At 36.0% G+C, this 24,722-nt stretch overlaps 1 protein-coding gene across 1 annotated transcript in view; it reads right to left on the reverse strand.

The window, feature by feature from the left end:
* Window positions 1-2,067: 2,067 nt before the first annotated feature.
* Window positions 2,068-24,722, reverse strand: part of LOC123542620 (multidrug resistance-associated protein 1-like) — a 35,813-nt gene continuing 13,158 nt past the window's right edge. The window contains exons 12-35 of the mRNA XM_053531114.1: window positions 21,911-22,062; window positions 20,619-20,756; window positions 19,128-19,274; window positions 18,854-18,938; window positions 17,531-17,600; window positions 16,573-16,699; window positions 15,759-15,935; window positions 13,996-14,163; window positions 13,323-13,503; window positions 12,591-12,690; window positions 11,734-11,863; window positions 10,542-10,773; window positions 9,857-10,001; window positions 8,974-9,139; window positions 8,310-8,386; window positions 7,747-7,869; window positions 7,032-7,155; window positions 6,461-6,562; window positions 5,387-5,533; window positions 4,709-4,867; window positions 3,933-4,099; window positions 3,307-3,422; window positions 2,978-3,056; window positions 2,068-2,443 (exon numbers count right to left, since the gene is read on the reverse strand). Of these exons, the coding sequence (XP_053387089.1) occupies window positions 2,332-2,443; window positions 2,978-3,056; window positions 3,307-3,422; window positions 3,933-4,099; window positions 4,709-4,867; window positions 5,387-5,533; window positions 6,461-6,562; window positions 7,032-7,155; window positions 7,747-7,869; window positions 8,310-8,386; window positions 8,974-9,139; window positions 9,857-10,001; window positions 10,542-10,773; window positions 11,734-11,863; window positions 12,591-12,690; window positions 13,323-13,503; window positions 13,996-14,163; window positions 15,759-15,935; window positions 16,573-16,699; window positions 17,531-17,600; window positions 18,854-18,938; window positions 19,128-19,274; window positions 20,619-20,756; window positions 21,911-22,062 (3,224 nt within the window). The 3' untranslated portion in view covers window positions 2,068-2,331. The remainder of the gene's footprint in view (window positions 2,444-2,977; window positions 3,057-3,306; window positions 3,423-3,932; window positions 4,100-4,708; window positions 4,868-5,386; window positions 5,534-6,460; window positions 6,563-7,031; window positions 7,156-7,746; window positions 7,870-8,309; window positions 8,387-8,973; window positions 9,140-9,856; window positions 10,002-10,541; window positions 10,774-11,733; window positions 11,864-12,590; window positions 12,691-13,322; window positions 13,504-13,995; window positions 14,164-15,758; window positions 15,936-16,572; window positions 16,700-17,530; window positions 17,601-18,853; window positions 18,939-19,127; window positions 19,275-20,618; window positions 20,757-21,910; window positions 22,063-24,722) is intronic.

The following is a 24,722-nucleotide window of genomic DNA, read 5'->3' on the forward strand; positions in this document are numbered from 1 at the left end:
TGTATATTGTTCAAAGTACGAAAATCGGTGAAAATAATCGTTTTTGCTTCGGTGACGTTCTACAGAATAATTATTGCTCGACTCAATTGTGCAAAAATAGTTTTAAAAAATATTTTATTTAACTTACCCTTTGGGTGTTTTAGAACATCACTATTACTTTTAAAATGAAGACTCGGGCCGACCCGGAATTTTCCGGATTTTTCCGAATGCGAGCAGACGACTCGGTATACAGGTAGTTTCCAGTTACGGCAAATTTTATGTCAAAGTAAATTTACGTTTTTAAATACCTGGATGTAATCATCATAATTTATCAATTATTTTGCGTCTATTTTTCTTAACAATGATTAAAGGTTATACATATTTTGACATGCGAATGCGTGAAAGAAGGGACCAGAGGTAAACAAAAGTAGATACATATGGGATCTTTTATTGGGGAAAAAAGGCAGACACAAAGATGAAATTGTCTGTACTTAGAGAAAGTGTCAACTTGATTATTTGTCCAATTGTTTTCTTAAGTACATCAAAATATGATCCTTGTATTGGATGAAGAAAGTCCTCAACTGTCAAAAATGTGCGATTTATTTTTGTTATTTGCACACACCTTGACACGCAAGATTCCTCAACCTTTTCTTTAACCAGTTCGCTTCAGCGAAGTGTTTTAATATGGTTAAATGACAATTTATACATATTAATGAATGATAGGATGGAGAGTAAATTATCCGTATTTCAATCTTTTAGCATGTTAATCAAAACTCTGACTGCGTAAGCGAAGATTAATTTAGAAACTGACAGTTTCATATCGGGATTTTTATTTCAATCAGATGTAATAGATATAAATTTTTGAGTAAGCTCTAACTGATACTTAATTAGAGAGTCCCTTGCTTGTTACTTTTATTACCTTTTCACTGTAATGAAATTTTAACACCATGCATGGATAATTATGGGGGTGATAGCGGATATTTCGCACTTTTATAGCACATGTCTCTTACGGACGATAACGATCATACCTGTCGCATTATCGATTTTTCTCCAGCTAGGCTAAAGCTGTCCCGCATAGCACAGAAAGTTCGATATGAGCCCTAATGAGATTTCCGTAGTGTATGGGAACCAAGTTCTATTGTCTAAAATGTGTACCACGTGACTGTTCTGTCTTTATCAGCGCTACTCTTTTTGGCTATATACCAATAAAAGAATTTGTTTCATATAAAATTCAGCGACTTCAGAACAATTTTGTTACAGTTTCTAGATTTTCACTCCGTCGTAGACCTATTTTCCACAAGATATCCATACATTTGCTTCAAGAAAACGAAAAGAAAAAGGGTGTTGAATAGTATGCAGTGAAATGCAAGTCAACTGAAGTCAGGTACCCTCATATTGCCGCATTTCAGAAAGCGGTCCACAGAATAATCACCATACTTTCGTTTTGCAAGTAAACAACTCGAAAACATACGAGTATTAGCATGAAACGTGTCCTATTTTATGTAAAATTCATTCCACGAGTGAAATAATGCCCATTTGGCCCCCGATTTACGCGTAAATGCGCGAAAAATGGAAAAATTAGGATCTATTTATTAGGGACTTCTTTCGACTACACCACGGAAGCACATTTACGGAAGCACATTTTGGACCGAATTACTGCACTATAACCTTTTCACTCCATTGACTGAGAGTATGACAAAACAATTCGAGTTATCAAATATATATGGTTTTAATCGTGCATTTCATACTTATGTAAAATTTACTCAAACCGCATATCTTATCTTTGTAGTTTATTGGGGCCTCCGTGGCCGAGTGGTTAGAGTCGTTGACTTCAAACCATTTGCCCCTCATCGATGTGGGTTCGAAACCTCATTTGGGGCGTAGAATTCTTCACGTGAGGAAGCCATCCAGCTGGCTTACGGAAGGTCGGTGGTTCTACCCAGGTGCCCGCTCGTGATGAAATAGTGCACGGAGGGGCACCTGGGGTCTTTCTCCACCATTAAAGCTGGAAAGTCGCCATATGACCTAAAATTGTGTCGGTGCGACGTTAAACCCAACAAAATAAATAAATAAATAAATTGTAGTTTATTAAAAAAATTCATTTAAATTAATTTCACTGATACACGTTTCATGTATTTAATACATCTCCGATAAAATCTTCAGCTAACGGCGTTTCTACAATTTCTAACTTCGTTTTATACAAACACAAGTTAAAACATATCACAACTTAGCTCATTTATCAATAAATGAGAAATGTTTAATTCAGTGACTTGTTAACATATTTAGTATGTTTATTTTCATTTTTGTAACAATAGTTTTTATCATTAATCTTGCACGTCCTTAAACGTTATGTCACACCAGTCCCGCATTCTTCGCCATTCCGTAGAAAACACCATTCGTATCTTGCAACAGGGTTTGTGGAGAATCAAATTCTTTAATTAAACCTGCATCTAGCACCATCACCCTGAAAATTACAGACAAGTTCTGGTCATATTCGTTTAACAAGGTCTTTTAAAATATGTGGACACAAAATAAACTTATTGAATGGCTTGCCGGGTCAATAGTCAAAACTACTGACCTGCAAGCTATTTAATAATTCTTACATAACATCAGAAAAATAATGTTCATCAAATCTTTAATTTAGTCATACAAAATTTAGTACTGAACTATAGACCGCTTGATAGCACAAACTATGGACCGGCGGTTTATATAATGAGTGATGATGATTACGACTGGTTGCAGTCGCCGACATCAAATCGCTTTCCCCTTATAACTGTTGGCTCGAAATCTCGTTAAGGATGTCGAATTCTTTAATGCGATGATGCCACTAAGCATGGAAGCCAGTAGTTGCCAAGGTGACCATTTATGCCAAAAATAATTATCAGAAGTGGCACTTGTGGGTTTTTCCATTAGAGTTTTAACTCTATCCAATTATATACGGTTGTACAGAGAAATGGGCAAGTTTGGGCAATATTATTTCATCTTATATGCAAATTACCTGTCATAGTCCATTATGGTATTCAGTCTATGAGCAACGGTAAGAATTGTGCAATCTCTAAACTGTTCCCGAATTGTGTCTGAAAAATAGTATGTTTTTATATATTTGTATGCAATAACCACGATCCATGCAGTAAACCCCAGTATGTTGAAAGCGAGTCACACCTATGTGTGTTTTTCGTGGAAAAACCGATGACGTATTTCTTTTAATTTATTACCAATATTATCAATACAATCTTACAAACATGACATTGTCTAAAATTACTGTCTTATTATTTATGAATTCAATGTCTGCTAAAATAGACCATTGCATGGCACTACGTATTTCACCTTGAATCAGATCGTCCGTTTCCATGTCAACGGCGGCAGTAGCTTCATCAAGAATCAGAACTTTTGTTTTATGCAGCAGTGTTCTTGCTAAGCAAACAAGTTGTCTTTGTCCTACGCTGAAAATTTATGAAGAAATGATTTGTTAGTAATATTCTATTTTCTAGTCCTTTGGGACCACGGAGTACATTCAGTTATACTATATTATTCCAGTTAAGCCGGTGCTTGGGGTGCGAGGGGTGTTACATATTTCATTACATCTCATGAACAGTGTCTGCTATTATTTTGCTTGGCTGTTTTCTATGCAATCAAAGAACACGATCATAAAGACTTAAAAGTTAATAAACATTTATTGATAAAATCTGTTCGCAGATTTCTTTTACAGCATAGAAAGCAGACAAGCAAAATACCAGCAGTTCAGTTCTCATTGTTTCAACTTTTTTTCTATCACAGTACTGATATAAAGACGGAAACGTGGCAATTTCTTCTTTCGTTGTGACGCTTTTAACGTCAATATTTTATTGTACTTACTGTAAATTATACAGATCAGCTTTGCAAGGAGTTTACCTCTTAAAACAAAGAGGTATTTGTTAAAAGCGCCTTTAGTAAATAAATAATTATCACAAAACCTTAAATTTTGTCCGCCCTCGCCACATTCGTAATTTAACCCATTTTCCAATCCATCTACAAAGGTCTTCAGATGAGCACACTCCAATGCATACCAAATATTCTCATCATTGTACCGTCCAAAAGGGTCAAGGTTACTTCTTAATGAACCAGAAAACAACACTGGATCCTAATGCAAAGAATTGTAAAACTGTTGAGGTCTTTTTTTGTAAAGAAAAGAATAATAATAGTACACACTATGGAGAAATGAAATCTAATACTAGTAATTAAACCGAACGGAGAAATGCACAATCGGATTCCTTCTGCTTTCGGGAACTATAAAAACTCGATATGTATTCTTCCACGTAAGTAAAAATATAAATGGATAAGAAATCATTAAGAAAACTCAATTTTTAAATTCTGGCATTCTAATTATGAGTTTAAGAGCTATAAAATATTTAATTTTATCATTTTTTACCCTACATATACTGTTTATTTTCATAATATGGGCAGGGATATTAAGTGATAATCAGATAACGCCTTTCGTTGTATCGAAGTAAGAACAAAGTACAAAGAAACCTATAAAACTGTTCTTGACTGCGGCAATATGCCTTACCTGTGCCAATATTAATTTATTACCTGCGGCAATACTCTTTAACTGTCGCAGTATTCCTTTCCTGCAGCAATCTTCATTCCATATGGTAATATCCCTTGCTTACCTGCGGCAATATTCCTTTCTGCGGTAATATTCCTTAATTGTGACTTGTAAATCCTTGCTAATCTGCGGCAATATTCTTACCTGCGGCAATATTGTTAACTTTGTCCGTAAATCATGTAGTCCAAGCTTCGAGATGTCAACACCGTCAATCAGAATAGAACCCCCTGCAGATTCAATCAGACGGAACAAACAAAGGGTCAAGGACGACTTTCCTGCACCCGTCCTGCCCACAATTCCAACCTGAAATATGACATTTAACAGCAACAACAACATAAACAACAATGAAAACATTTTATTGGTAATTATGCAAATATATATAACAAGATATAAATAAATATAAATCGTATGATGTACAAAGGGACAAATTTGCTACCTTGTTACACAGGTGGAAGTTACATACTTAGGATACAGTATGGGTCCGAGAGCCATATACACTAAAATATATTACAATTATAAAGTTTTCTGGGGAAAAAATGCAAAAAAATAATTTGAAAATTGTTTGCCCCATTGACAATGAGTCATTGGCAAAGTAAAAAGCACCATTTTGACATGTACATTGCTTCCAGATCCGCATTTTTTCAAATATATATTTCCTTATCAATGTTTAACAGGTACCAAATCCTGGAACACGGATTCGTTAAATTGCCCCCGTTTGTTGAAAAAAGGCGCTCGACCCAAAACCAACAAATCTGATCTGTTAATCGTGGTGAAGTGATGTCGAGAATGCTTTAAACTACAAACAGCATCAAAACGACCTACTTTTTCGCCATCTTTGATCACGCAATTTATTCCTCGTAAGACAAGGTCTAATCCTTCTCGGTAGCGGGTCAAAAAGTTACGGAACTCTACTGTCCCAGATCTAGGCCAGTCTATCGGCGGCTTTGCAGACTCCAGTACCCATCCAGCCTACAAAAAATCAAATATTTACGTTTGTCTCTAAGATTTAGAAATAAGAATGCAAACAGTTATATTTTTAGACTGACCAGAAGTAATGCTAAGTAAAACAAAATTTAAAATGACAGAAATGTGTTTATCAGACAGTGACGATTGATCCTTTTGCATATTTATTGAAGTATGCTTTACAATTGTCTGATAGTCTTATATTTGAAATAACATTTGACATCTTATGCCATATTGTACTCTCGTTATTTAGATATTTTTAAAGAAGTTCATATTGCTAGTTCCAACCAGATATTTCGGCAAGAACTTCAAAAACACATGTCTTATGATTCATGCATTTATTGCTAAAGATTCACACGATGGAAAGGGGTCCGAGTGGCCGGGGAATATGCCTGAAGGGCCTAATGTACTAACCTTGGCATACGTCAGGCGCCTCATTGGTGAATGGAACATGCATAAGACGGCTATGTCATCAATAGATAACCCAAATGAACATTAAAATGGTTGAAGAAATATGTATCAGGGGTCCCGGTGGCCTAGGGAACATTCCAAAGGAACCAGTGCTCGACGAAATATTTTTCAGGACCTTTGTGGCAGTGGGAACACGCATCATTGGGTGTTTGTCGCCCAGGGAACTTAGTAGCGGGTCCTTAGTGGACAAATCAACATACAGTCGCGGAAACTTAGTAACTGAGAAAACATGCAGTAGGGGGTTCTTTTGTGGCCGGGGAAGGATGCACATGTAATAAGAGCAAAGAAACGTGACCGAAGAAACGTGCCTAAGGAGTAAGTGCGAGAGGTCTTCAAGTCTATTACTTTAAAATGAAGTCTTTATTCAAACCATTAAACATATATTTGGGAAAAGAACATTTGTTCAAACAAACCATCTGTATCAATTAAGTCTAAATACTAGTGCGAATATGTTCAATGTACCTCTGATTGAAGTGTAGTATATTCAGAAACTCTCTCCGCCGAAACAATGTTCATTTCCATTTCACTAATCGCTAGGACAACAAGGTTTAAAGTTATTGTAATCTGTAATAAAGAGAGATTTAAAAACATTGTCTTTTCCAAAACTCAAACAAATTTAAAACATCTACATAAGATTGTAGATAATAACAAGAAATAACAACCGTGGTGCTTGCTATACCATCAAGATGCATTTTCAAAAACGAATATATTATTATAATGACATTAGTATAAAAATAATGGAAATGATGTAATGCTTGGTCAACTAAATTGAAAGGTTTATAACAATGTAAATGGCATGTTACACTAATATAACCTTAATTAAGTACACGTTCAATTAAAAACGATGTTTAATCCGTAATTTCCGTACGCCGTACGCGATCCCGGCATTCTCCGGTTGTTATGAAAAGGAATTGTCAGTAATGGCCGAAGGATGCCGAAATTGCATTGGGAGAATACGTAATCACACGAAAACTGCCGAATGTTATTATCGGTTTACTACGTAAAAGAACAAGAGCACGTTATAACGTCATACCTGGACTGCATACGTTATTGATAAGCCAACTTGAGCTCCATTCAGATCGTCTGATACCAGACCAAACACAGTTGCTAAGAATGCTATAACGTTACCAAGAATTTCCAGTCTTATTCCAATCCATCTATTGCATGAAAAAGTAATCATCAAAAACTTGTTACAGGCATAATATCAAACATTTCATTTTAAAATTGATCGCTAATGTATATTTGTTTTTGTTTACTCATGCAAAACTAAATTCATTGTTTGTGACATGAGGAGACAAAATACACTATGAAAAGCGCATCTGCACATCAAACCATTAACAATAACATGCGCATTTGCTATACACCTTATTCTTTGTGGCATTGAATCATCTATTTATGTTTAAATTTGCAACGTTGTACAATCAAAATCTGATCATAATATACAGGGATGTGTAAAATACATGAAACTAAAATTATAGTGGCCGCCGTGGCTGGGTGGTTAAAATCACTGACTTCAAATCACTTGTCCTTTAACTGAAATAACCACCTAGCTGGCTTACGGAAGGTCGGTGGTTCTAAGAAGGTACCCACCCGTGCTAAAATAATACACAGAGTTGCACACTGGATTCTCCTCCACCATTAAAAGCTGGAAAGTCACCTTATGACATAAAATTGTGTCAGTATAACGTTAAACTCAACAACAAAAAACAACTAAAATCATAACCTGAACCCTGAATACGTGATCATACCTCGCTCCAGTGTTTGAAGCGTAGTAAAACTTGATGTTTTCATCAACTCGTTTTCTCGACTCCTGTACGAAGCGATCCGAACAACGGTAGGCCCGTATCACTGCCGCCCCAGTTATTGTTTCACTGAAAGAAAAAGCAAAACTATTTGATTGATTAGTGATAAATATTTTTTCAAAGACATTTTAGCGGTTCTACATTCAAATTAGCTCCTTAAATGTGTTTAGTAAGTGATATAAATGAGCCGCACCATGAGAAAACCAACATAGTGCGTTTGCGACCAGCATGGATCCAAACCAGCCTGCGCGTCTGCGCAGTCTGGTTAGGATCCATGCTGTTCGCTAATGGTGTCTCTAATTGCAATAAGCTTTGAAAGCGAACAGTAAGGATCCAAGGTGGTCACAAATGCACTAGGCTGGTTTTCTCATGGCGCGGCTCAAATACCTTCGCTTTTCTCTACAGCCATACAACAGCTACCGTGCCATGTACAGCAGTGTTTTGCCTTCATTAGCAGTTATTTGATTGGTACAAATAAGCGTAATCAGAAAAAAAGGAAAACACAGTACCTAAAATGATTGTAAATTGGCGATCGTCTGACAGATTCCGTTCGTCGCATTTGTCTTGCTGTTGGAAGGTAAAATTTCTGTAAAAAATGAAAAAAACTAGATGAAGTCGTCTGGAGCAAATCCAAAATGACAGGTCTATACTTCTTATTCCATGGTCTTATTACTGTAAAACTTGATTTTTGTCACTGAAATATCCATTACAAACCTGTGAACTATGTAAAATAACTGCCACCGAAAACTTATTGCTGCAAACAGGAAGTTTCAAGGGAAAAAAATCAAGTAATAAATATGTTACCACAGCAAAGAACGTAGACTTTCTTCAGCCATGTTACACCTTTGAAAATCTTAAACAATATTGAGTTTGGCCTTTTTTACAACAAGTTTAGCCGCCCAGTTATTAATAACCTGTTTAGATTTTGTCGATCAAAGAATATTTCTCTTTGTCAATTTTGGTGTTGTTTTCCTTAAAACTCCCCAGGCTTTCATATTTAGTGTAAAGGATTTTAGTGCATTTAGTAAGGGTTACATAAATGACTCCTTCCTCTCAGTCTATCATTTAAATGGCAGTAGTTCAAATTGAGATTATTAACATATCCATGAAAACAGAGCGAATAGTAAGTTTATTCAATGTTACCACCCATAAAACAAAAAATAAATATATTACCACTGCAAACGCGTACAATATTCCGATTGGAATAATAGCAGCTATGAAAATGGGCGTGGTTACGCCGACAACGATGACGACAGCAAGCGTTGAAAATACCATGATGCTCCATAGTCGGAAACTCTCGGGTAATTTGTTGTCCATAATATCAACGTCGCTTGAAAATCTATTAACAGAAAACGGACATAATTGTGCATGTATTATAAGTGAAATATTTATCTTATTTTATTTTGTTGGGTTTAACGTCGCACCGACACAATTATAGGTCATATGGCGACTTTCCAGCTTCAGTGGTGGAGGAAGACCCCAGGTGCTCCTCCGTGCATTATTTCATCACGAGCGGGCACCTGGGTAGAACCATCGACCTTCCGTCAGCCAGATGGATGGCTTCCTCACATGAAGAATTCAACGCCTCGAGTGAGGCTCGAACCCACATCGATGAGGGGCAAGTGATTTGAAGTCAGAGACCTTAACCACTCGGCCACGGAGGCCCTATTAAAAGTGAAACAGGTTTAAATACGTCTGAGTGAAACATCGTTTGCGTTTCAAAATTAAGTGGTTTGTTGTTTCATCGGAACGGATATTTTCCTTTACCTTTAAACTCTGACTATACGGACTTTATCTTAAATCACTTAAAATATTTAAGCTGCCACTTTTCCCTAGAACAGAAATTGTATGTGGCAATTTATTTTCTTTCGGACCAATACTTCAGACTAGAAACCAATGGATAGATTTATAATAATACTATGAAATACCTTAACTAGATTTTATACCCATAATGAAATCAGTAAGCTACCACAATACACAGTAATGGATGGATAAAAGGGAATACAATTAAAGCTTAAGTGTCTCTTTCATGTATTTTTTGTTTCTGATTCGGTACCTGTTCATCATTCGCCCAATTGGAGTTGTATCAAAGAACGACATCGGAGACCTCAGTATGCTTTTTAGCATAGAGTTATGCAAGATTCCAGAAGCCCGAACCATCCGTGTCAGTGCCATATAGAACGAGATGAAGACAACTATTCCTGTAATAGAATATGCTTATAGCTGAGAATACAGCATAAAACAAATTCAGGAGTGGAAGGTTGAGTTGTATGTGTTCTTATTATTTTGCTTGGCAGGGGTTGAAGGTTTTTTTGTATTTCTATAATGGCTGTGTTTTAAGTCAAACCTGCAAGATTATAGGTCAAATTGCCACTTTTCAGCTTAAGATTAGGAAGAAGACCAACAAGTGCATTTTATCAGGTACTGGAGTGTACACGGTTGGAACTACTTACCTTCCGTATGTTGGATGACTTTCTCACATAAAAGTATTTTATATCCAAAGCGAAGTTCCAATATTGGTGAGGGGCAATTGATCTGAAGTCAGCGACCTTACTAACCCAGCTACGGCGGCCCATTTGTATGACACCAATCATGACAACGAATGTATGTAAACTAGTTTTATTTCCTGTTTTTCTGTAAGATTTGTCTAAAAGATGACTAAGAAGTTTGAAAACAGGCCTTTCAAAGTGCAGATTTAAACATTATAGTATGAAATCAAATTCAACTAAGTATTCACATACCTTGTATTATTCCCATACCCATGTACATCAGAAGATAATATAGATATTTGTCCTCATATTCCTGTGTTTGGTACAGGCTGACGTTCTTCAAAAGCTCGTCCTCTGTCCAGTACGTCAACCAGAAATTTGAGAAGACATTGAGGCCTTGAAATAAGCTCATGCAAACAAAGACGATAACCACCGTTAACAAACCCATCGCTTTCATGTAAGTCAACAACACCGCCCCTTTAATCTGAAATATAGCATTAAAAGTCGAATGTTTTTGATAACGATATTCATACTTATTTTATTTCTCATTTTTCGTAGAGGGGCCTCCGTGGCCGAGTCGTTAGGTCGCTGACTTTGAATCTCTTGCCCCTCACCAATGTCGGTTCAAGCCTCACAAAGGGCGTTGAAGGCTTCCTGTTGAAAAAGCCTTTCAGCTGGCTTCTACGGAAGGTCGAGAGCTGGATCCAATTATGTATTATTTCGGTTCAAAATAAACAAGCATTATTCTGTCTTCCTTGTTTGAAAAACACGGAATAAATTCCAGTTTCATGCGAAATTAAATATTTAATTTTCAAAGTTTACTTTGAGAGTTTCATCTACAAAAGATCACAACAACTTTAACAGCTAAAAAAATAATTTTTTAAGGTTTTGACATATGAATTGTCATAGTATTAACCGTGACTAAAACAATGCGATATTGGTTCACTATTTTTTCAATATAAGATATGAGCCGCGCCATGAGAAAACCAACAAAGTGGGTGTGCGACCATCATGGATCCAGACCAGACTGCGCATCCGCCATGTTCGCTAATGGTTTCTCTAATTGCAGTAGGCTTTAAAAGCGAACAGCATGGATTCTGACCAGACTGCGCGGATGCGCAGGCTGGTCTGGATCCATGCTGGTCGCACACCCACTATGTTGGTTTTCTCACGGCACGGCTCATATAATCTTGGTCATCATAAAACCGAAAAAACATACTGTAAAAGCATATACTTTCGCGGTTTCAAAATTTGAAATTTTGAGTATGTTCGCAAAGTTTAATATTTATGAAATTATAAAAAATAATTGTATCCTTCTTGAATTATTCTGTTGGTGAATATTTACGTGAGGATTAAGTGTTTTTTTTTTCGATATGTAGGGCCTCACAAATATACCGAAATTTGAACCCTAACGAAAATTTCTGCTTTTACAATAATTCTATACCGCTCCCTCCTGAGACGTTTCATCTGCCGTCAGTCGACTAAGGTCCTCTGGATTAAATATTTCAGAGTCTTTATGTCTTGACATAGAACGTGATACTGTGTACGCACTGATTTTCGTGGACCTTCTTCGGCTGTAAGTAGAATAACAATACAGATTCAGTCAGAACAACCAACAGAACCTGTGAGTTACAAGGAGAAAGTCACCATCATCAAGGCACTAACGAGACCAAGGATGGAGGAAGATGCTTTTCATCTCCTTGATTGGTCTGAACAAGTGATGATGGTCAGGCTCCGCTCAGGGCACAACAAGCTCAATGCTCACATGTACAAGAAATACAGACTGGCATCATCGCCAACTTGTCCGTGTGGTGAAGAAGATTAGACTGCGGAGCATATACTTCAGAGATGTAAAAGGCATGACCAGGAGCGAGCTGCGACTTGGCCGATAGAAACCTCAATGCACCAGAAACTGTATGGAGGCATTGAGGATCTGCGACAAACCACAAGTTTCATCGAGGCTACTGGTCTGACAGTGTAGTCGCGAACGACAAGAAGAAGAACAATACAGATCAGATCGAAAGTTGTTTCGGTAAATTGCAAATAAAGAAGAGCTTAGAACAGTTTCGTTCTTACTTCACAGCGTGCATATTTGATTTTCTCGACTTTGTCAAAGAAGCCCGTGATCCAAATTTGTTTGGCCCTGTCCGACCTTTTCCGGCCTTTACGAATATGAACCAAAGTTTCCCTAATCTCCCTTTTATTAGTTAATGGTACTGTCAAAACTGAAATATGGACAAGTTTATTATAGTAATTTAGCAGAGTAAAGGCTAAAATTTTTACAGTTCAACTTGGACTTACATCCTTCCGCTCGCAGTCATGCCATCATCTTCTGACGTCATTCCTCCGTCTGATCTTGCTTCGTCAAACTGAGATCGTATGGTCTCCTTTATCTCTTGTACTGAAGTTGTAAAATTGAATTTTGCATATACATGTGTCCGGAAACTGGTCCTGTCCGGATACTGGTTCCCAACCAGTACAAGTCGAAATTTGTTCGCTCGAACTCGACAGGACAGGCATTATTTGTTGGAGATTTCGCTAGTTTGAGCCATCGGACGATATACGTTATTTAGGAATTTCGCCAGAACTTGAAAATGAGTTAAATAGGAGGGTGGTATTCGAAAGTCTAGATAGTGTTTGGCAAGCAAGACAACAGGTTTGGTTCCTTGTATTAGAGTTTTGAAATTATGCACATCGTATTTCCTACCTTCACAGTGCTGGCTCTTTACCTGACAAAGTCGCCCTGGGTTTATGTGAAGCACCTCATCCTAATGCTTATCATGACAATAGTGCTATATAAATTTGGTATAGCATATCGTCCCCTTAATGCCAAAAAAGGTACCATGAGCATATGAATAAAGAAGTCACTTAGTACCTTTCTGCATTAAGGGGACGATGTAATATGATAAATGTAGTCGTTATGGCGGGCCAGTATTAATTCTTAACTTATGGTATTCTTAAAAGAGAATATATATTAAACAATATGTCAATAGTAACAAGCACTATTATAGCAACAAAAACATTCATATTTACTTTCTGGGTCATCCTCATCGTCATCCTGTTGTAAATACTGTTGCAAGAATCTAGCAAAGTCTCCCTGGTGATAAATAAGTTCCTCGTAACTGCCTACCTCTGATATTATACCATTATTTAGAACGACTATTCTGTCGACCATCGGTAACCAGTGAATTCCGTGCGTTACCAGAATACGAGTCTGCAATACCATAAATATGTCTGGTGCTCATTGAAAACATAAAGATTTTTTTTTTGTAGTTTTCCCCTTTTCAATATTCTGAAGTCTGGCTAATTCAGGATGTCTTTATTTTAGTAGGTAGATGTTTTAAATAGCACTGTTTAGATTAAATCAATTGCTCACTTGTTATCAGTGATAACTTGCGCGTTTTATTAAATTAAGGTATGCTAGTTGTATATTTACATTACCTCACCTTGTGGTTTGGGGCCTCTGCTGCTGAATGATTAAGGTCGCTGACTTTGAATCACCTCACACTCACCGATATGGGTTCGAAACCTAACCTCGCTTTGGGTGTATAAGTCTTTATGTCAGGAAGCCATCAACCTTGCTTACGTAGGTGATGAAATGAAAAAATTCACGGAGGGGCGCCCGGGGTCTACTTCAATCATTAAATGCTTGAAAGCCGCCATATGACCATTGGCAACACTTTAAATCTAACAAAACAAAACTCACCTTGTGTTTCAATAATCCTTCATTTCCAATAACTTTTTGAAACAAATGTTTACCAACATGAGAATCTACTGCGCTGAGAGGGTCGTCCAAAAAGTAGACGTCGGCATTGTTGTAAACCGATCTAGCCAAACTTACACGTTGTTTTTGTCCTCCGCTGATATTTATGCCCTGTAAAAACGCGACAAGGCGAATATATATAATTATAAATGTTAAGCTATGTACAATTTACATATCATTATCATTATTATGTTGTAGAGACCGTACCATAGCTCTTCGCGTACTTTGATTTTTCAAACTAAAGTGATTTTTACAAGTGCACCGGTTACGATAAAAATGTAAACAACGGACTCTGTCTATGAAACTTTGAAATGAATGAATGACAGTCGATCTTAGTCATATTACTGATTGACAGTGAATGCTAATGACTCCATGTGTTGCAGAAAGGTATTTAGTTTGTAACTGTAATATCCCATCAATTGAAATCCTCTCAAAACTGGTAAAATAATTACTTATATTTGGACAAAACCCACCGTTTTTGCCGTTCGACAGCTGCAAAAAGGGCAAATATAAAAGATTCAGTGTAAGTAATATTTCACTTGTACTACCAGTTAGTAAGTTCATACTCTGAACAACACGTCAGAGAATTTGGGCAGATTTATGACGTTGGCAGCATTAGATTATATTTTTTCTTTACACAAAAATTGCCGTTAGGTAACAAAGCGAATACGCCGATAATCCGGAGTTCACCGATTATTGTTCCAGTTCACGCAATGTAATCCAGCAATTAAACTGCATAGCTATTAGCTACTGCTGTTATAGTGAAGTGGTAGAGTGTCTGCCTTAGGTGTGAGAAGTCCTGGGTTCGAGTCCCAGTTAGAGCTTAACTATTTAGATTCTGCTAAAGCATAGTTTTGCTGTTAATAGACTGTTCCAGATGTTCTAAATTTTTAGCACACAGTATCATGGATCAGTATTTAGCAATCCAGATCAAAGTTGAATGTTAAATCAAATGCACCCAATTAGAAAATATTGACTATATTATGTCCCTTTGATGTTTATGCTCTCCATGTTCAAGAAGAGTTACATTTCCTTGATCACAAAATTTTCGTTAACATGAAAATATTAAATGCTCATAACTCCGCACTTCTGGTTAAAATGTTGTCTATATTTCTGTTTTTGAGAAATATATGGACATTTGTCTTCATTTCAAAGCTTTTTAACTTCAAACCTATGATTTGAAGAACTTAGGTACTATCTATATATAATGTTGTTGTTGATTTTTTTCAACTAGCTTTATCGCACGTTAAAAAATGACGTAGTATGCACAAGTATACCTTGGACAGAACCAATTCTTCTAGAGGGCTTTGGGCAGATTTATGATACAGTATATTCCCGATACTCTGAATTTTATTCCTGACAAAAAGTATATAAACCGGTAAACCGCGGGTCTGATCACGCACAAGAGGTTATTACGTCACACTGAACACAAATACGGCTTAGGCTATAACATCATAGCTCTCCATTTTGACAAACTCGACATTGCTTCTGATCATTAAGATAAAACTGGTGTGAGACGCTCGTGTTTTTTGTGAATCGTAACATAAAAATTCTAATTACAATTGATTTAGGATCATTCGAATAATGCTGAATATTTATATATTCAAGCATGAGACCGTTTACGGCAATCATGTTTGAACTTTAAGCAAATACTTTTGCATCATAAGCATATATCCAAATATCTTTTTTTCAAACTTAAGACTTACTTTTTCACCAATTTCGGTCATATCACCTCCCGCTAGGATCTCGAGATCAGGCAAGAGTGCGCACGTCTCTAATACCTTTCTGTATTTCTTTTCCTGGTATTTCTTTCCGAAGAGGATATTGTCCCGCAACGTCATGTTCTGAATCCATGCTTCTTGTGGGACGTAGGCTACTTTTCCCTGAATTAAAACAGATATTTGACCCGTAATGTCTCTCGGCAATTTCCGTCAGACTACATAATCCCCGTATCCTATTTCGGATTTCTCCGGCCATTAATGTTGCTCAAACAAGCCAGCCCGGAAAATTACGAAATCGGATACGAAAAATACAAAATATCTAATGGAAGTTTCCGTTTGTCAACCTTCTGAATCAGGCAACAGAAAGTATATTTTTTACAAACAATTTGGGATATATATTACCATACCAAATTAAAAACTAACAAACAATACGAAATGTGCAACATCCAATACGCATTTAGATGTAAGACCGGAAACTATTATTGCAATGTAATAAAAGTCAAAATTGAAAATTGTGGTTAAAACTAACGCTAACATATATCATCTGATTCCTTACATCGTCGAAAACTAATGTCACGCGGATAGTATTTTCCTCTAAGATGTGGTCTTCAAAAACTACCATCAACAGAAATGCAATTAGCAGAAGCATTTTACATGCAATGACCTTGCTGAAATATTATAGAGCGCATTCAAGTATTATACATAGTACCGTCAATGAAATGTTTGACTTCTTGGTCTCAAATCTACTCTCGGATCGTTGAAACCGGTCCATTTCTATAAACAGAAGCATTCTCATTACCTTTAAAGTCACCTTTCCACTCAGTCGTACCATTTCTCCCAGACATGCAGAAATGAGCGATGATTTGCCACTACCAACTTGGCCTACCACAGCGATTAGCTCCCCTTGTTCTACTTTCAGATTTATACTGGAATAAAGTAAATCGTTGGTGTAATACTGAAGTAAACGGTTCTGGGCATATTCCGGTAATAGTCCGCTCTACTTACGAAATGAACAAAAATAATAAAGGGAGATAAAAATACGTGAATTCAGTAACCCTTCAGAACTTTTCGAAGCGGTGGTTGTTTGTTAATATAACAAAAGCACACGTCATTCCATAGAGGGGACTCTCAGTTTATGTATCTATTTTGAGTTTAACAGACCCTAATTTTCATAAAACTATATTGAGTGATTTATAGACACTTCTCTCACACAGCTATCTTGAACAATATTATGTCACCAGGAGTAGCAGACGAAGTTGTGATACCTATTTTGTTTTAACAGCTAAATGTCACATTACTCATGATTGAAGTACAGAAGAATGAGGCATAAACATATGAGCCGCGCCATGAGAAAACCAACATAGTGGCTTTGCGACCAGCATGGATCCAGACCAGCCTGCGCATCCGCGCATCCGCGCAGTCTGGTCAGGATCCATGCTGTTCGCTTTCAAATACTATTGCAATTACAGAAACTGTTAGCGAACAGCATGGATCCTGACCAGACTGCGCGCATGCGCAGGCTGGTCTGGATCCATGCTGGTCGCAAAGCCATTATGTTGGTTGGTTTTCTCATCCGCGCAGTCTGGTCAGGATCCATGCTGTTCGCTTTCAAATACTATTGCAATTACAGAAACTGTTAGCGAACAGCATGGATCCTGACCAGACTGCGCGGATGCGCAGGCTGGTCTGGATCCATGCTGGTCGCAAAGCCATTATGTTGGTTGGTTTTCTCATGGCGCGGCTCATATTTCTCTTACTTTGTTAAAACTGGCGTTTCGATATCAGCATTCCAGGCAAAGTCGCCACTCTCAATCGTCACAGGATGATCTAAATCACAAAAGCATTGAATTTTTATCATAATTGTGATTCATACACTTATTGAATGACTTGTCTTTTATTACATGACATAGGAAATAATTTTTTGTCCATTTTTCTTCAAATTTTGACTATAGCCCAGCATAATTTAGTGGCCAATCGTACAACCTATGGACCGGCGATTTATATAAGAAGTCATGTAACAGTTTTGACTATTGGCCAGCAAACCATTCAATATGTGTTTTATTACACATCAAAAATTAGTTTCAAAGTTCCTGTTCTAAAATTATAACTTTAGCCGAACAAATGGACAGGTAAACAACACAAACTATGGTACGGCAACTTATTCAAGGTGTTCTGTAATACACGTGCACCTCATTGCTATGTACTACAACCTTTTTCATTTGAAAAGATGAGAAATTTGTATAGTTGGACTCACAATTATTCTCATAGAAGCAATATGCAGTGCCTTTTGCCATTTACAATCGAAGAAAAATATGGCATTAAAGATATATTTAAACCAAAACACTCTACCTAATAAATGTTTACTTAAATATATGTTTTTATAACTAAAAAATTAACACAAGATTTAGCGCCGCTGTTCAGTCTGATCTGATTCATACAAGTACCAGTCGTACAACCTATGGACCGGCGATTTATAGAAGAAGTCATGTAACAGTTTTGACTATTGGCCAGCAAACCATTCAATATGTGTTTTATTACACATCAAAAATTAGTTTCAATGTTCCTGTTCTAAAAATATAACTTTAGCCCAACAAATGGACAGGTAAACAACACAAACTGTTGTACGGTAACATATTCAAGGTGTTCTGTAATACACGTGCACCTCATTGCTATGTACTACAATTTTTCATTTGGAAAGATGAGAAACTTGTATAGTTGGACTCAAAATTATTCACATATAAGCAATGTGCGCTGCCATTTGCCATTTACAATCGAAGAAAAATATGACATTAAAGATATATTTAAACCAAAACACTCTACTTAATAAATGTTTACTTAAATATATGTTTTTATAACTACAAAATTAACACAAGATGCTTAAGATATAATTTAGCGCCGCTGTTCAGTCTGATCTGATTCATACAAGTACCGAAATCGATAAACGAACTGTATGGATTTGCAATGATCTGGATCCCGGCTGCTCGCAAAAACCCTTATGTTAGTTTTCGAACAGCGGCTCTCAATTTAAGATAAAAAACATTAGAAAATAGGTAGGAAAAACTAAAAAATAATGTTGTTACCTGCTTGTTTTACAATATTTATGTTATCATTCTTAATGTCCTCGGTCCATAAAAACGCTTGAATTCTTCCAATTGAAACAAACCCCTGTGGATAACGTAAAAATCGTTTCAATATTACTAATTATCAAGACATGCTGTACATAGAGGATTACTGTAGCATCTTTTAAATTCACGTGAAATGAATTTTACATCTGAAAGTTACCTATGATGTAATATTTTTATAAATAGTCGAGCTAAAAATAAAATAACATTTACTTCAAAGTCATCTTCTTACCTGTACGGCTCCGTTGACTAGAAACGGACAAAGCGCTATAGGATAACGTAGAATATTGATGATAGACAGCGCCGTGAACGTTTCTTCAGCACCAAGGGAATGCGTCGGTGACGTTAGAACGTATATCGTTATCAGTACAAAGTTAATCTGTAATGGAAATTCTGGTAACGTACATACATGTAACGGACATTTCGCAAAGAAATTTTCATAACAAAAATGACTGTCACTCTTCATGACAAAAATTACTGACGCGAGTATTTTGTTAACAACATTTTTTGTTTAGATTTTTTTTTTTGAAGAAGAAATTCTTGTATAATAGAATAAGAATAATTAGGACACTGACACATTAAAATGATACACATGACTTATTTTTGTACACTGGTTATCAATGGGAGTTAATTATGTTGTTAACTTTATATATCAATTTGAAATACGTGCATACCTATAAGTTACACTTTTCCGACCCAACAATAAAATCTTTTTGGACAATAAGTGAACTAAACAATAAAACTGATACATAAATATTAGAGATGGTACCTAAAATTCAATTTGCATCTGATATTACTTTCTTTTGTAAACGTAATACTGGAGTACTTCAATTATATAATGGTTTAACTTTCATGCATCATTTTTCATGCTAAAAAGCAATATCTAATCCGAAAAATTTGGTCCCACTTGGAAAAGTGAAGCCAGTGACAGATAACTCTTCTGGGACTATTTAATTATCTGAATAAAGTATGCATAGATTCGGATGTGTTTCCCAAAAATATAGTTTACTTCAAAATCTATGAATAATCATTGAAACAAAAAGTTGAGCATTATCTTTCATTTTCAAACAAACTAATTCAAAGACAATTTGTTTTATTTATTACTGCCGATAATTTACAGGCATGGTATGATCATAGGAATGAAAATATTATTCGTGAGAAAAAATATAAACAGGCTTTATGAATTTTACGACATCGAATCCTTCAACATTTTACAAAATTCGTTTGCCAAGAATAATCAAGGCCTCAAAATGTATGAGTTAAAAACAGAGCGATATAAAAATGTATATTCTATCTGATGGTCACACCCAAACCTTACCAAAAACTGTGCAGAAATTAGTTATTTCACTTTTTATGACACGCACCTTGTGTTTACAAATGTACTTAATTTGCATATTGACCGAGGCGTGCGGAAACGCATTTACCTCGCGTAATCTGCCCTTACAGAAACTTCTGTTAATATAATGCAGAAGTTCTTTATTATAAATAAAAGGGTTGTGTTAGTTAAAAAGAAATGACAATCGCCTTTTTAGCTACTCCACCAAAACAACGAAGCCGATGTCGCTGTCAAAAGTTCCCGCATTTACTGCACGATGCTATGTTAAAATGTTGCTAGTGTGAGATAATTAAGCGATATTAGTATGCACTTGTTTTGCACTTGATTAGTTGCTGTTGTCATTGAATACGTAGGCTTAGGTACCATCTCCATAAATATCTAACTTACCATAAAAGGACTATGAACAGCGAATACAATTGTCGTAGCGGCGTAAAGCGCATATTTCCACAAACAGTCTATCTCTAATTTACGAATCGCCTGAATTCGCTTCATGAAAGAGGGTTCCCATGCATACATTTTAAGCACCTGTAAAAGGAGAGCGGATATTTTACACGGGACTGTAGATTTGTTAATTTTTGAGAATGCTTTGTTTAGCAATGTCATGATGAACAGCTCTATTTGCAGTATTAAGAATTCGCGAGAGGTGAGTGCTGTATTTAAGAACATGATTCCAAAATTAATTTCCACCTGTCCAGTATTTCAACTCGCGAGTGGCATTGTTCGCAAAATATTGGTGAAAATATCCATTGCGAATATTACCGAATTCCATTTCAGACAAAGAAGTTGTTTGCCTCTATTGCCTCTATTTGATTAATGAATTTAAATAAGATTGTTATCCTGGTATCAGTGAGGTAAAGAAGTTGCTTGCCTTTATTCTACGATGACCTCATTTAGGACTTTTATCCTTTTAATCTTAAGACGAAAAAGTTGTTTACCTTTATTCTTCTGATGAAATTGATTAATATTTTTATCTCGTTACCCTTCAGACGAAGAAGCTGTTTACCTTTATTCCACTGATAAAATTGATAAATGTTTTTATCCTATTACCCTTCAGACGAAGAAGTTGTTTACCTTATTTCTTCTGATGAAATTGATTAATGGTTTTATCCTGTTACCCTTCAGACAAAGAAGCTGTTTACCTTTATTCCACTGATAATATTGATAAATGTTTTTATCCTATTACCCTTCAGACGAAGAAGTTGTTTACGTTTATTCTTCTGATGAAATTGATTAATGTTTTCATCCTGTTACCCTTCAGACAAAGAAGTTGTTTACCTTTATTCTTCTGATGAAATTGATTAATATTTTTATCTCGTTACCCTTCAGACGAAGAAGGTGTTTACCTTTATTCTTCTAATGAAATTGATTAATGTTTTCATCCTGTTACCCTTCAGACAAAGAAGCTGTTTACCTTTATTCTTCTGATGAAATTGATTAATGTTTTCATCCTGTTACCCTTCAGACAAAGAAGTTGTTTACCTTTATTCTTCTGATGAAATTGATTAATGTTTTCATCCTGTTACCCTTTAGACGAAGAAGGTGTTTACCTTTATTCTTCTGATGAAATTGATAATGTTTTCATCCTGTTACCCTTCAGACGAAGAAGTTGTTTACCTTTATTCTTCTGATGAAATTGATAAATGTTTTTATCCTATTACCCTTCAGACGAAGTTGTTTACCTTTATTCCACTGATGACCTCATTCAGGATTTTAATCCTATTACCCTTCAGACGAAGAAGCTCCTTTTGCAATTTGTATTGCTTGGTCGCTATAAAACCAACCGTCGGAAGAACCAAAAGTATTACTGCGAGTCCACCTAAACTTGCTACACCTGTAAAAAGAAAATATAACTTGATGAAACCACACAAATATCACATTTGGACGAACAGATATACATCTGCACCAATTTCAACCTATCCAATGAAAACAGTATGAATATTGCGGCATAGTACTGTATTTCATTTCAGCATCCCTTTATAATAAACGCTCATTATATGATCCACACCATGAGAAAATCAACAAAGTGCGTTTGCGATCAGCATAGATCCAGACCAGCCTGCGCATCCGCGCAGTCTGGTCAGAATCCATGCTATTCACTAACGGTTTCTGTAATTGCATTAAACTTTGAAAGCGAACAGCATGGATCCAGACCAGACTGCGCGGATACGCATGCTGGTCTGGATCCATGCTGTTCGCAAAGCCACAATGTTGGTTTTCTCATGGTGCGGCTAGAATATTTGTGAAAAAAAATGCTTCACTGAAAACATATACATAGCAGATAACACTACCGTCAATTTTAAGAAAGTGATCGGCAGATTTCGTATTCTCTGTGTACCATTTCGGCACTCTCTGGTTAGGGCGGTGCGTAAGCTCCGCCTCCAATGGAATTAAGACGGGAAAAATGAAAGCCCGTCACTTCTTAGTGCAAAACGGCAAAGCGCATCCACTTTCTACATCCTCTCATAAAGAAGAGCACCTAAATCAAAGCGGATGAATATGACCTATATTACGGCTATTTTAGACTAGTCTGGTTCCCGTCGTACTATGTATTTTAGTACGACAGTGAAGGGGCAGGTGAGCCAGACTATTTTTACACTCTGACGTCATGAGGGAAAACCCCACTTGGTTTTAATCTGAATTGTCTAAAAATATATACAGGTCAGTGACTTGTAGCTTGGCGGACTACTTTTTAAAAAAATTTCTTAAAACGATGCCATCTTGTTCTTTCGAATAACTGCAAAAAAACCCCATATCTATGCGATTATTATTATAAACTGGACTTTTATTAGGTTCGTGAGACCATGGTACAAATGTATAGTGTATGCATACCGTATTTGCAATTACTACATAAAAGTTTTTATACTGTAACGGAAACGTTTGAGGAAACGGAAAGTGACTCATGTTAGCATTTGTTCAGGATTTTAGCTTTCTGCAATTCAATCTAGGAAGATATTGCATCTGGAATGGAGTGTTATTGAATAAAATCATCGATGATACGGGTTGCCTATTTGTTCTGTCAAGCGGCGTTATGGCGTGTGTATAAGTCACGTCATTCGTTTGCTTGGTGAAGATGGGATATTCGGTATACAACTGAACTTCGGACAAAATTTTGCATGGCAGCTAATCAAAATTAATTAAGAATGTTAAGCAGAACAGAGAGTTCGGGCACAAAGCTAAACAAGGTTAGCGTTTGTTTTTCAGCTCTTATTTTATAATATTTTTGATTTATTTCAAAGGCTCTATTCAATAATTTAGCTGTTCAGCTATTTGTGTATTCTACTGTCCATTCTACTTTTAAATTTCTTGTACAGGCGCGCAGCTGCACATAATACTCGTAAAGAGGGGTAATGCAGTATAAATAGATAGATAACGGTTTGACGTATTAATCTTCAGATTTCTATGCAAGGTACTGTAGTCGAATGTCTTTGATGATGATCATGAACGAGCATAAAATTCCATCGTCAAAGCCAGTTGTTCTTTGAAAGTCAACAGGTGTACGACTCCAGTCGCATTCAGTTAAATAATATTACAAAACGCACATTTTTACAAATTGGTATCCAATCAATTTGACCTCATTCTGTTAGTGTACACTGAAAAACAAAATGTTTGTACAACAAATACCACTCCATTTAACTGTTTTCCCGTCGATTTGCCATTTTCGGAATCGATAATAACTTAGGTATTCCGTAAACCACATGACCGATTTTTGGTTTCACAACCTTTTCCATGTCGAATTAAATCTTAATTAAGAAAGAAATCAACTGTTGTTTGTAGCCAAAGTTTTTCCTTATCAAATAGGATAGATCACCCTGACGTCACGCATCAACACCTGTTTATCTGGTGGTGGGCAAAAAAATAATTTTACATTGTTTGTGTATGGGATTAGAATTTTTAATTCTTAATAATTTCGTTCATTTATAGATATTTAAAAAATCAAAAAAGTTTCGAAATGCTAACGATATTCATGTTTCGTTATTCAAATATCTTTTGAAAATTAATAACCGTTTTAAATGACATATGATTTAAATAGCGCCGTAGATGCCCTCGATCAACTTTTAGGAAAACACCGTAAGTTATTAAGCGTTCATAATTAATCCGTTTTATTTCAAAATAATACTTAAAAGTGATCAATACATGCTTATTTTATATCCTTTCCATTGATCAAAAAATTATTGATATCATTTGTGATTTTAGAAATATAAGCCTTTAGAAAAACATCACTGTTAACCAAAAACATGGACGCTCGGCATCTGTCCATCCGATCTTTTCTAATCAGTTCTATAAATAGAATATACAACGGATTTGTATACAAATAAATCAATATTTTCCATGAACACATTTGAAATTGTGTATTTGGTGTTGTTGATGTCTATTTTTAACTAAGCCAATTCTATTTCATAAAACGGCAGAGAAACTTCTCAAAATGCAAGATAACATTTCCCAAAATCAAACCAACAAATGGTTTAATTTTGTTTACATTTTAGTTTTATC

Source organism: Mercenaria mercenaria, chromosome 19 (genome assembly GCF_021730395.1).
Source record: "Mercenaria mercenaria strain notata chromosome 19, MADL_Memer_1, whole genome shotgun sequence".
Lineage (NCBI taxonomy): Eukaryota > Metazoa > Mollusca > Bivalvia > Venerida > Veneridae > Mercenaria > Mercenaria mercenaria.